Genomic DNA, 13,925 nt, shown 5'->3' on the forward strand with positions numbered 1-13,925 from the left:
CCATCTAGCTAGCTATCTGTCTGTCTGTCTATGTCTGACTGACTGTCTGGCTGTCTGACTGACTGTCTGGCTTTCTGTCTGCCTATCTATGTGTATGTCTCCCTATCTGTCCGTCTGTCTGTCTGCCTATCTATGTGTATGTCTGCCTATCTGTGTCTGTCTATCTGTCTATCTATATATTTATCTGTCTGTCTGTCTGTCTGTCTATCTCTCTATCTATCTCTGTCTATCTGTCTGTCTGTCTGTATATCTGTCTATCTGTGTCTGTCTACCTATCTAAGTAACTATAAGCATAAATATATCTATAGATACATATATAAATTTATATATATAAATATCTGTCTTTGTTTTTAATCTCTGAAGTATAAAACTCTGTTGGTTACTGGAGTGAGGATGGTTAGTTAGTGTTTGTTTAAGTGTAGCGTTTTGCAGTTAGTCATCAAGAATTCATTGGAGATACCCCATAAACACAGGAATACAAACTTGTGTGTGTGTTGTTTGCTTGTGTAGGGCCAACGTGGGGCTTCACACAAGCATCTGACTGCTATTAGCACATCTCTTTAGGGGGCAAGCAGTCAAAACTCCGGGCCGGAAAACAGTTCAAAAGCTAAAGGGGGAGACCGCAGAGCGAGAGGGCGGCCAGGTTAATAACACTGCGTGTGTGTGTGTGTGTGTGTGTGTGGGTGTGTGTGTGGGTGGGTGGGTGCTGACTTAGCAGCTTTTTAATAGTGTAAGTTAAGAGAATGTACCTTGTCATATAAACATGAACAGCATAACAGAATGAAAAGTACAGTAAAGCCATTAAGTGCAAGTTACAAAGTTTTAGCTTCAGGAAAAAAGCAAAAAAAATAAAATTACAACCCCAACTAAACATGATATGATTGTTTCCAGTGTTTAATGTGCTCACTGTGTGCTTTTATTAGAGCTTCCTTTCTTTTCAGGAGACTCTCTTTCAGTTTTCCTAAGAAAACTTCTCCAAAGTTCAGTCTTAGAAGTGGGTTTAGCATTTTCTACTTCTTACAATCCAAGTAATCAAACGCATTCAGTGATGCTGAGGTCTGGACTCTGGGGTGGTCAGTCCATTGATCTCAGAACACCAGCAGCTTCTTTGTTTGATCTGCAATGTTTCCTTTTCTCATTCAGAGCTTCTTGACAGCTACACATCCTTTCGTGATGAGCCAATCAGTGAGAATTTCCCTGAACGGCGATCTTGGCACCACGAAAAGTGAACCTACTGAACCAGCCACTGTTTAAGAGATTAATAAGAAGGTCCTGGACCCCCCAGGACTTTGTGCCTTGCTTATTCTAGTTTATGGGATTTAGCATATCAGCTTCCATTGCTGCTGACCAGCACACCAGCATCCAAACACAACATATGCTGGTGTTGCTGATGACCAGCCTTGCTGGTCTAGGCTGTTTTTTCTAGCACGGTTATCTCTCGTTAATTTCATATCTGTGGACCAGTACATTCCAAACCTCAAACAACAATCAGAACCTGGAACCTGTCTATTTTGAACGTTGACTCCAGCATATAAGACATTTTTATTACTTTTTCAACGCTTTTTGTCCTATTACCAAAATTTTTAAGTGTCTCAGTGGGTCAAACGGACATCTATAGACATGACAGATGGTTTCATGATGGAAACATAAATGGATTTTTGTTCCTGGGCTTGACTGATTTATGTACGGCCCGAGGCTTTATCGGGATTTGTGGAAATGGTGCTAAAAATGTGCCTTTTTTGCTCATGGCATGCTAATCTTTAGCACGAGGATAGCATGTTTTAGTGCAGGCATGTCAAACTGGAAACCTCTGGGCCAAAGTGCTGTGGAGAGCAGCGCTTACCCTCATCTAATGCTCCGAATTCAGTGCATGAAGGCTTTGCTAATTAGCTGATGAGCCGAATCAGGTGTGTTTAATGAGGCAGTGTGCAGAAATCTCCAGGCCCACGAGGAGGACTGGGGCCTGACACGTGATATAGCACAAAATATTTAAAACAAAAACCCACAAAGAATTCTGGGTAGCCTCGTCCCCACCGCTACAAGATAGTTAGATAGATACTTCATTGATCCCGAAGGAAATTTAGCAGAAAATTAGAAATTTAGAAAACTAGAATATTAGAAATTTAAATTAACAATATTTAGATTTTTTAAGACTCTGAGTTTTTGCTGTTTGAGTTTAATAACTGTGACAATCAAGAACTGAATATCATGTCTATTAGTCGATGTTTCTGCAGTTGTATACAAAATTTTCGGTGTCCCTGGTCAAGATACATGTTTTGTTGATTTTCTATGTAAAAAATAATGTATATCCTCTACAGTTTTGGTGCACAGAGTTTAACATATGGTAAAGAAATAAAGCCTAAAATATGCCATAACATTAGTACAGGATGCATTTTATATTTGTGCCTGGTTCTCATCTGTAACAACACTGTATGTCTATGCATCTCCAAATAATGTAATCCATTTTTCTTGCAAGCTCACTTACTGCCCCTAAAACATGCACACATGGAAAGGCCCGAGGCCTTCCTCCTAGGGCTCATCATCACAGCAAGAGATGACCATGCAGACATCCAGCGACACACTAACACAGAGGGAGGGAGAGCTTTTTTTTATGACACCTCAAAAGGAAATGTTAGCCAGGCTCAGCGCTTGCATCCATAAGAGGAAACAGGGGGCTTCCGTTAGTCCTAACTTCACCACACCTAAGCTCAACTAAAGCTCCATTCACATACTTAACCTAGTCCAAACTTCAACAGACTAAACAGTACCGTGACGTTTGGAACCCATGTACATTTTTCAGCTATCCCACTTTACAAACAGTAGCCGGTAGCCAGATACTAAGCACTGAAATCTGGTGTTCTCATAGCTGGTGCCTCCAAATAAACATCTCATGCATCATATTCTCCCAGAAGTGGACCATCACTTCCATTTTTGTACTAGTAGAGGAATTTTCATCCCAGTCTTTTGGGTTTAGGTTCATCGTAGGTGGATCCATATGCCCACCTGAAAGGCTCTTCAGTGTGTCGTCCAAATCCCTGGCTTTTAAAGACAGTTCACTGGTTTGATTCCACAGAAAGAGCTTTGAACTGGATTTATCTGATAGACTCTTTCAGAGATTTTGACATATTCAAGGCTTTTATGAGTGAGATCTATGGAACCCTGCTAGTGACATCCTGTGTGTGTGGTCGCCGCGTTAACATGTGGGAACGAGATCCTAATGCATGGCCATGACTTAGTAAGGTGTGTGAACGAGATAACGAAGTGGCGGCCACGACTTAGTAAGACATGTGAACGAGATCCTAATGCATGGCCACCACTTAGTAAGATGTGGGAGCGAGATAATTAAGTCATGGCCACGACGTAGTAAGGTGTGGGAACGCGATCATGCCTTATTAAGCTGTGGTCAAGGCTTAATTATCTCATTCCCATGCCTTACTAAGTCGTTGCCACTCATTAGGATCTTGTTCCCATGCCTTACTAAGTCATGGCGATGCATTAGGATCTCATTCCCATGCCTTACTAAGTCGTGGCCACCACTTAATTATCTCGTTCCCACGCCTTACTAAGTTGTAGCCACTATTTAGTTATCCCATTCCCATGCCTTACTAAGTCATGGCCACCACGTAATTATCGTGGTCCCATGCCTTACTAAGTTGTGGCCATCACTTAATTATCTTGTTCCCACGCTTTACTAAGTCATGGCCATGCATTAGGATCTCGTTCCCACGCCTTACTAAGTTGTGGCCACCACTTAATTTTCTCGTTCCTATGCCTTACTAAGTCGTGACCACCACTTAATTTTCTCGTTCCCACACCTTACTAAGTCGTGGCCACACATTCTTTTTATTTACACAGGATATCAGGGCTCTGTAGAGATCCCCAATATAGAACTCATACTTTGAGAGCCCAGACAACGTCAGCATATGGTTGTAGTATGAGAAGAGACTGTAGAACGAGGAGAGGAGAACTCTGAGAACTTGGGCTGAAGTTCTGAGTAGCTCCTGCCTGAAGCCAGAAGGCCAGACCACCACCCCCACCACCCTACCCTTGATGAATGGAGGTAGGACTGAGATAGGACTGAAGAACAGGGAGAAGAGGTGGTGGTGGAGTGTGAAAATTTATTTAGGACATTAGATTGGAAAGCGGTAGAACCTCAGGCACGGCCCTCCTCCCAAACATACACACATAATTATGGAGAAATGGTGTAGAAATCAGCTGTGATATGAAAACGAATTACAGCTCTGAGAAGTTCATGTTGAGAGAAGCTTAAAGCACACGATCCTAAATCACAAAACAAAAGCTAGTTCAACTAAGTTCCACTAGGTGTCACTGTGTCGTTGTAAATCTTTACTCTGTGGAGAAAAAGTGATCTATTTCGAGCCAGTTTGAGGGGAGGCTGCTTTCTACTCATCTAATCATTTAACGGTGTCATTTTTCTACAGTACTGCTACTGTTTTTCCCCAAAGTTTGTAGAGACCTGCTCAGAGGATTTCTTCTGAAATCAAGCCTATTAATGTAGAGGTTGTTGTCACTCTGCTACAGTAACAGCCTCTACTCTTCTGGGAAGGCTTTACCCTAGATGTTGGAACATTGCTCTGAGGATTTGATTGCATTCAGCCACAAGAGAATTAGTGAGGTCAGGTAGTGATGTTGGATGACCAGTTCTGGACACTTCAACTCATCCCAAAGGTATTGGATGGAGCTCCATAATCCTCTAGTCAACACTTAGCATTGAGCGTGGTGACCATGGGCTCATGTGTAGCTTCTCCAGAGCATCTGGTTCTTTTGGTCAGTGCTTTTCTATGATGATTATACATGCTGTAAGTGCACAGTGTCAGCAATAAGAGTCCTTGGGCAAGACTCCCAACGCTACATCTGCATATCTCTGTAACATGATTAAATTATAGGTCATTCAGGATAAGAGAGTCTGCCAAATTCATCCATGTAAATAAATGGCAGTAAAACTATTTGATTGATTTGCTTGATTTTGCCTGATCTGGTAGCCATGTGGCCCCACAAGCTAGCAAAACATTGCTAGGTCATGGGTTACAGGTCAGACAAAATCAAGAAAGTAGATAGTTAAGGTAGGGATCATAGCCCACATGTCCAAAAGTTTGTAGACACCCCTTTTAATTAGTTAATTCAGCTACTTTAAACGGATGTATTACTTCTACTGTGAGCCGATCACTGTTTGAGAAAAGTGTTCACTGACAGTTTGATCAGTTGAAAAGCTTGAAAATGTATAATTTAGGGACTGTTCTGTGTTGAGAAAATGGAAGCCAATGTGATTAACCATTAACAAATTACAACTGGGTAAAAAAGCTTAACTGGTCCCCATACATTTTGAACTCTCACCTAGTGTTTGATCAGCCTGGAAGAGATTTATGGGGTGGAAGTTAACACTGAGTGTGTTTACATGCACTACAATAATCCGATAACTGCAGAATATCAGATTTTGTCAGTAATCCGATCAGCACGTTTATATGCACTTGAGTAATCAGATAATGTGAAAACTCCAAAAGTCACAACTGATTGGGTAGATTTGACATACAATAACTCTGATAATGTCCACTGAACTTTCTGAATCTGATCTTGTTGGTTTTATGTCGTTTTTAACTGACCACCTCCTTGTTTCTACACTCATTGTCCATTTTATCAGCTCCACTTACTATATAGGTCCACTTTGTAGTTCTACAGTTACAGACAGTAGTCCATCTGTCTCTCTGCACACTTTGTTAGCCCCTTTTACCCTGTTCTTCAGTGGTCAGGACCCCCATGGACCCTCACAGAGCAGGTACTATTTGGGTGGTGGATCATTCTCAGCACTGCAGTAACACTGAGGTGGTGGTGGTGTGTTAGTGTGTTATGTTTGATTGGTGTGTGTGTGTAATCAATTGCATTACATGCGATGCTGGAAGTGATCTCAGTTTTCTGCCAGACACATGAAAGGGTACGGGGGTATGCACCCGGAAGTTGCAAATGGAGGTTAAACGTCACAGCGACTGTCCGGCGTCTACCTCATTGCTTCGACGCAGGGGCATCCCGGCTTGTTCGAAGCTCCACTGAGGAGCACATTGCACGTTGTCTTGTTCAGATTGTTTTGTCCTGGTGAGAGTTATTACAGAATATTCAGGGCCTCTTTCGAGTGAATCTCCCTGTATAATGGCAGATTCAGAGATTTTGAAGAGAACAGCACGACTGTTCATTCCGTCTTTGGTCCATTTAAATGTCTTTGGTCTGTATTGCGTTCACATCTCAGATGAACTGCACAGAGTTAGTTTCGAAGTGAACCAAGACCGACCAGCTCAGGGGGTTCGGATGGCAGCGGTCTCACTTGAACCGCACTAATACAGCAACCGTGCCAGGGCTCGTTTTAATCCAACCAAACCTGCCGGGTCTGAACGCACTCTTTACACCTTGAGTATCTAAACCTGGATTAACAGAGAAAGCTGTTAACCGCCATCATGAGACGTCACTGTTTAAGTTTTCTGACTGAAACCGAGTCAGGAACTATGTATGAGATGAACGTGCTATGCGAGACAGACCCCAGGACCACTGAGATGCCCACAGTGAGTTTCCAGCGAAAGAATATTGATGCATCATGTCATCATCTGTTCTATCAACTATCAACACAGGAAAGTTTGGGTCATCTTCTATAAACAGATGCAAGTTTTAGAAAAAAAGACCAAGCCCGCACTGGAATCTTAATAAGTCTTTATTATGGTAATATTTATATGAATTATTCATGTCTGAATGAATTCTAACTGGTAACTGGTAGCATTCTGCAGTGTGTCGGGCAGATTCTGCCAATCACAAACAACGAAGAGGCCAAAACAGGATTACAGATTTATGCTTTCGCATGTGAATAAAATAAACAGTGTGTCGGCGCCTTCGCCACTATTCACGTCTCACCACACAAAACTCTGTACCTGAGAAAAAGAAAAAGAAAATTATCATCAGTATTTTTCAGTATTATTGCCATACTGTGCAAATATAAACACCAACACACACAATTTCAAATATTTTAACTGAACCTCTTCTATTTCTTTCAAAAAGAACCTCTATAATTAACTACAATTTAAAGATTTGCATTTGCTGAAGGAAATAAGGGCCCCACTGCACTCATTCATTTATTAACATGTCCTCATCCACTTCGACTCACCACTCACGTTTGCGTCACACCTGCATTACACAAGTGGTCACTCGTGGCAGAAGGGGAGGAGGGGGCCGCGAGGAGCGGATTATTCAGTAAGAACGCTCGCCCTCAGTTAGATCAGCCTCAGAGAGCTAAGCGACTGGCAAACTTCACAACACAGAACTTTTTTTGGGACGTTTGAACGTAATGCACATAAATTTATGAATAATTTCTGGTTTCGTCTGGTTATAAAATTGTGTAGAGCCTTGGTTTTTGTTGTTATATATGTAGCCTTTAACGAGCTGGAAGAGTGCAGCGAGGAAGTGGCACCAGCAGTCGCGCATGGATGACGGAGCAGTTTACAAACTAAAGCCCAGCAAATCGAATCTTAATTTGTAATGTTAAGCAGTTTAAAGTCATCAACTGCTGACGGCTTATAAACAGCTTTGTCAGCCATTTTTTGAGTTGGAAAATGTATCAGGAAAATGTATCAGGCTGCAATGATTTCTAAAGTTCCTTGAGTGGACACTCGTGTTCACTTGATCCCTCACTCCTCCGAGGGCTCATCTCACTCTCTTCTCTCGAGCTAAGAAAGTAATGGCACTTTTTAATGGCGAGACCAACCTGACGAGGGCTTGTTAAAGCTAGTATTGAAACGAGGGGACAGTGCAAAACAAAACTATCACACAAAAAATATTTATGAGCAACACGTCACAGAATTCACAAAGAAAGTAATAAAATAGCAAGACAAAAAAGAAAAAGAAAGAAAGAAGGAAGAAGAAAAAGGAAGAAAAGAAAGGAACAAAAGGAAGAAAAGAAGAAAGAAATGATAAATGAAAAAGAAAGAAGGAAAGAACAAAGAACAAAGAAAAGGAAAAAAGAAGGGAAGAAACAGAAAGGAGGGAAAGAATAAAGGAAGAAAAGAAAGAAAGATGAAAGAAAAAAGAAACAAAGGAAGAAAGGAAGAAAAACTTATAAGCACTGCAATAACTGAAATTCTCACTGGCGCTAGTTCAGATTACGCTGCGAGTCTAATTATATAAACAGACTAAAAAAGTTGGCTGTTTAGTTCCACTGTGAAAAAGTCTTGTACAGTTTTCATACAGCATAATAATTTATACTGAGGTTTATCAGTACAACAGCTAACTTTAGACATTTCTCTCATTGGGCCTCATTCACCAACCGTTCTTTAGAAGAAGGTTCTTCTTAAATCCCACTTACGCAGTTCCCACGAAGACTCTGATATTCACCGGTGTTTCCTTATGTGGGATTTGTTCTAAGGTGAGAACAGAGTCTAAACACGCTCGAGAGCACAAAGGTGAGAACAGTTCTGCAGTTTAAGAACACGTCATGAATCTGACAGACTTTTTCTTAGAACCTTCTCAAGAACTAATTTAAGAAATAACTTACGAGGATATTGGTGAATGAGGCTCAATGAGTCTTTGAATAGTATAACTGCGTCCACTGCGTCGACTTACATGAAATAACAAAAGTTTATTCGTAGACATCCTTCTTATCTGCGATGTACTGAACGATCTCCTCGGGTGTCATCAGCTTCTCTGCTTCTGCGTCAGGAATCTCGAAACCTACACAAACAGAAGAAACACGAAGCAGAACAGCCCAGTCAGTTTGGCTCCCATCACAGCAGCAGGAACACTTTACACTGTAAAAGTGGTAATTACGGGTACTTTTAGGTCTAAACTTGGGTCAGCAGAAGGTTTTAACAGTAAGGTCAAATCTTGCAGAACCAGGAATTTTAGTGCCTTCAAAGTGAGGTTTCTTATTCATCTGCGATCGGACAATTACGGATTATGGCTCAGAGGAATCTCATGAGGAATATTGGTTGGGATTAGGGATGCGGATTCGGGACCAACTGTAATTAGTTGGTGATTAATTGTTCCTTAACAGGCAGCTTGTTGCTACGTCAGAGTAACGAACTCCGCCCACTCGCTGCACAGCCGGCAGTTCATTCTCCAGCTCCTTACACTAAATTCCCAAACTGTCATCACAGCTAACTTTAGACATTTAATCAATGGCTCTGGCACTACTGGTAAAAATTACGTGGCGTTGAGGAGTCGACTCCAGCAGCAGGAGTCTAGAGTCAGGGTTGACTCAAGGAAACCCAGTGCTGCGCAACACTAAGCAGGGCTCCTGGAACATGTGCACAGTTCTAAAAACGATCCTCAGATTTTTTTTTAAATGGTCACCAATTGAATTAACATTTTACCCAAAAGCACTGTTTGAACACTTATTTATTTGTCGGTAAAAGGTTAATCAGTTAATCACTGACTTGCCTAAGAGGGGATGAGCCAAAAATCTGAGGTTCTTTGCACCCACTTATGATCACATCCCTTAAATATTGAATGTCTATATTGACTGAGTACCTATCCAATTTAGATGTAGGTAATACCCACTTTATGTACATTAAGGTCAGCAAAGGTCTGCTTTCACTTTTCTTAAACTTTCACAGCAATAACGACTTTTATCGTTAAAATAAACCTGTTACGGATGTAACTACCTAACATGTGTGAGCAGAGTGGGGGACATGCTAAGATATTACAGATTAGGATAATTCTTCCCGCCTGCTGGAACATGGTGACACAGCCAAACGTCAAACGGCGTTAAGAGGCGGCAAAAGTCACTACACCTCGGTCAAAGATCACAAAGAACTGATAATTCTGTCTTTTAGATGATAAGACATGGCAGATTATGCTTGATGTGACAACGGACATCAACTAACAAGGTAAAAAAAGATCCATTTCGATTTCAGGTTGACTTTAAAGGCCACAAGTAGAAGACAGCACCTGATCTATTTTGAACTAATATATTGCTGCTGTCAGAACAAAACCTCATATCTCCAAAACGGTAACTTTACAGGAGAAGGAAAAAACATACTTTACTTTTAATGTAAGTCAATGGAACCAGAGTTTTTTCATTTTTTTCTGTCCATTCAGCGTGAAATGTACACATGATGTAAAGGACAACAGGCATTTTCAAATTATGTCAAAAACTACAAAAATGGAGATATGAGGTTTTGTTCGGACAGCAGCGATAAGAAAATAGCATTTATTAATCCCCTAAAAATCAATTCTTGAGCACAATGCAGACTACAACACTAGTACAAACCGAATTCGTCCTCCATGGCCATGATGATCTCCACTTGATCTAGACTGTCCAGCCCCAAGTCCTTCATGAAATGAGACGAGACCTGAAGCTAACAGAGAAACATCACACAGCACAGTTAGGAGGCACTGCAGACAAAGCCTGAGTACAGAATACAGGAGGCATAATGAGGCGACTTACCTTCTCGGGGTTGATCTTGTCGTAGAGCTTAAGCACATAGAGGACCCTGTCGCGGATGGAGTCTATGGTTAATGGGGGAAGGTCACCGTACTGCCGCAACTGAGAGACCAGGGGGGAGCTGTACTGAATCTGAAATAACAGAAAGGAAAACAGCAGCTTTACAACAGAACCGGCTGCAGTAGATGAGCCACTTGGTGCTGTTACCATATGGTACGGCTACCATATGGTACGGCACCGACTACACTTCCCCAGACTTCGCTCCTGGCTGAGGTGCACATGGAGCCAAATGTTGCTGTTTTATTTCCTCCAAAAATAGTCAGTTAGACCCCAAATACCCTGTGAACAGTAATACTACAGGATTCCTGTAAGATTCTTATAATATATGCAGACAATTGCTACAGATGACTACAGGTATATACACACACACTTTTATCTAAGCTGATTATCCTCCTGGGTCATGGGGGCTGCTGGAGCCTATCCCAGCAGTCACCGGGCGGAAGACCTAGACAGGTCACCAGTCCATCACAGGGCAGACACACTCACACCCAGGGGCAATTTAGCATCTCCAATTTGCCTGCCTACATGTCTTTGGGCCCTGGTTGCCCGGCTGGGGAATCGAACCCAGACCCTTCTTGCTGTAGGGTGACAGCGCTACCCACTGTGCCACTTATAGCAACTTATGTAAACATGTATAATACATGTGCCATTTGTAGTGCTACCTATAGTACATATATTATACACTACTGTAAGACAATACCAAAGGAATACTGCATGGAGAGAAGCATTATATAGCACACAGAACAGGGCTTTCCAAAGTGTGGCTCGTGAGGATGTCTGATGCAGCCCACTAGAAAGTTACCCCACCTGACCCCACCTGCTTACCCAACCAGAGACGTTTTACACTCAATGTAACTTACTGAGCTCTTATTTTCCTTTTAAATTTCTATTTTTTTTAAGTATTTAAGTAATAAAATGTAGTTTTATGTTCTAACATAATAATCACATTTTAAAAACCCAACCTAACACCTACCTTCTTTCTTCGTATGCTGTTTTGTCTTTTCGGCCCTCAGCCCCCCAGAAACACTGCACTTTCTGCACTGCACTCTCCGATTCTATGCGCGGATATTTTGAAAACGTAATATTTTGCATATTATTCAGCGAATAATATTTCAGCCCAGGTATTTTTGACACCTGGCTCTCCTTGAAAAAAGTTTGGACACTCCTGGCTTAAAACCACAGTTAAACTGATTCAAATGCATTTTTTTTTGGCCAAAACTATCATAAAACCATCTTAAAACAAAGTCCCTGCCAGCCGAGATGAACCTTTTACAAACACTCAACTCTTCAGACGTCTGGTTCCTACCACCACCACTGTGAGCCATTCGGCCTCAGTGAACGTCTCTAGAACGAAGTATTTCACACCACACCGCTCTTAAAGGGGAACTCCACTAATTTTCCAAAATTTCTGCATAATTGAATGGTTAAGATGTAAACAGAGTCATTCAGAGTGGTTTGGTGTGAAATACTCCATTCTAGAGAAACTGTCAGAATTGTTCACAGTGGCGGTGATAGGAACCAGACGTCCACCTCTAAAATCTCCCTCACAGAAAGTCACTACATGAAATGGTTATGAAATCACTGCCTCATGTCTGAGACACTGTTTTATGATAGTTTTGAGACAAAGTTTTGGCCTAAAACGTATTTTAGTCAGTTTATCTTAATCAATTCATGACGAAGGGATACATGAAGGGTGTTCTAAGGGAAATTCGTCAGATTTTTTCAGACTATTTTACCTCAGAAAGCACGTGCAGGTTCACTGGTGGTTGTGGATAGTAAATAAAACAGCTATACTTGTGTCATAGACATCGTGACCTCTGGTTCCTCTCACCACCACTGTAAAGAACTCTCTGCAAGAGTCTCTGCATATAAACCATTTCACGTCAAAACACTCCGAGTGACTGTTTACCTCTCGGTCACTGAATTATGCAGAAGTTTTGAAAAAACAGTGGACTTCCCCTTTAATCTCTTCAGACGTCTGGTTCCTATCACCGCCACTGTGAACAATTCCGACTGCAAGTTTCTCCAGAAAGGAGCGTTTCACACCAAACCACCCTGAACGGCTTTACACTGCGATTTAACTCGTGCTAACTATTTAGGAAGGTTGTCCAGCCCTTTTAAAGGCTTCCACTCCACAGCAGCGACCTAAAAGCGAGGCTTTCGGTGACCAATCTGTCAGAAAACGGAGAGGTTAGCTAACATTAGCACTACTAGCGTGTTAGTAATCCGGGCCACTGCAGCGCCGAGCCGACAGGCGCGTCTGTGTCTCCTGGATGTTGGATCTACAGTTAGACTCGACCCAAATCCTGGACCTGAGCTTGACTTTCGGCCGCTGTCCGTCTGAGCGCCCGAGTGGACGCTGGCAGAAGTCAGCCGAGCGGGTAGGTCACCGCCTGTGACCGTGTGACCCACCTGAGTCAGAGCGGGCCTGTGTCCGCTGTGCCCGAGCGCCCGCTGGCAGAGGCTCCGGCTGCGGCCGAGAGGAGCCGAGGAGAGGGCGGCCACATGGATCCGACTGAGCACGGCCAGGCGGGGGTTCAGTGATCGGACACACCGGGCAAGGATGCGCGCCGCCATGTTACTCTCTCACACACACACTGCTCCCACAATGCAGAGGGATTTGTCCTCGGCCGTCTTCTTCTGCTGCTGGGCCCCGTGGAGGAGCCGGGGCTTCGGCCCCTGATGCTGCCCCCTACAGTACATTTGAAGGAGAAGTCCACTGATTTTTCAAATCGTCTGAATAATTCAGTGGTTGAGATGTAAACTACGGAGCCCCGCTGGAGACATCCTGTATAAATAAAAATAATGCGTGGCCACGAGATCCTAATACGTGGCCACGACTTAGTAAGGCGCGGGAATGAGATGATTAAGTCGTGGCCACGACTTAGTAAGGCGTGGGAATGAGATCCTAATGCGTGGCCGTGACCTAGTAAGGCGTGATCTCATTCCCACCCCTTACTAAGTCATTATTACTAAGGCATTATTTTTATTTATACAGGATGTCACCAGCGGGGCTCCGTAGTAAACAGCCACTTGGAGCGGTTTGACATTAAACCGTTCATTTGCTGAGAAACTTACAGACTCAGATGTCTTTACAGTGGTGGTGATGGGAACCAGGGGTCACCATGTCTACAACACGCTTACAGCCAGTTTATTCACTACCCAAAACAACCAGTAAACCTAGATGTGTCTTCTGGGTTTTATATGTAACGTAAATGATGGTACAATAGTCATAAATCTGAAATAATACGTTTTCTTTGGGGACTATTTTGCCTCACAACGCCCTGCATGTACCCCTCCGCTATGAAAGATTATATTAAATGGATTAAAAAGATGTTTTAAGCCAAAATAATGTATCAGACGTAAGGCTGAGTATTCACAACCACTTCATGTAGTAAGTTTCTGCTTACTACATGGAGCTTTTAGAGGT

At 42.5% G+C, this 13,925-nt stretch overlaps 1 protein-coding gene across 1 annotated transcript; it reads right to left on the reverse strand.

Moving 5' to 3' along the window:
* Nucleotides 1–6,697: 6,697 nt before the first annotated feature.
* Nucleotides 6,698–13,162, reverse strand: ndufab1a (NADH:ubiquinone oxidoreductase subunit AB1a). The gene is made up of 5 exons (XM_036562637.1): nucleotides 12,908–13,162; nucleotides 10,439–10,567; nucleotides 10,262–10,349; nucleotides 8,614–8,721; nucleotides 6,698–6,929 (listed from the first exon to the last, which is right to left on the reverse strand). Exons 1-4 carry the CDS (start codon nucleotides 13,070–13,072, stop codon nucleotides 8,630–8,632), a joined length of 474 nt encoding a protein of 157 aa, XP_036418530.1. The 5' UTR covers nucleotides 13,073–13,162; the 3' UTR covers nucleotides 6,698–6,929; nucleotides 8,614–8,629.
* Nucleotides 13,163–13,925: the final 763 nt, after the last annotated feature.

Source organism: Colossoma macropomum, unplaced genomic scaffold, assembly GCF_904425465.1.
Source record: "Colossoma macropomum unplaced genomic scaffold, Colossoma_macropomum, whole genome shotgun sequence".
Lineage (NCBI taxonomy): Eukaryota > Metazoa > Chordata > Actinopteri > Characiformes > Serrasalmidae > Colossoma > Colossoma macropomum.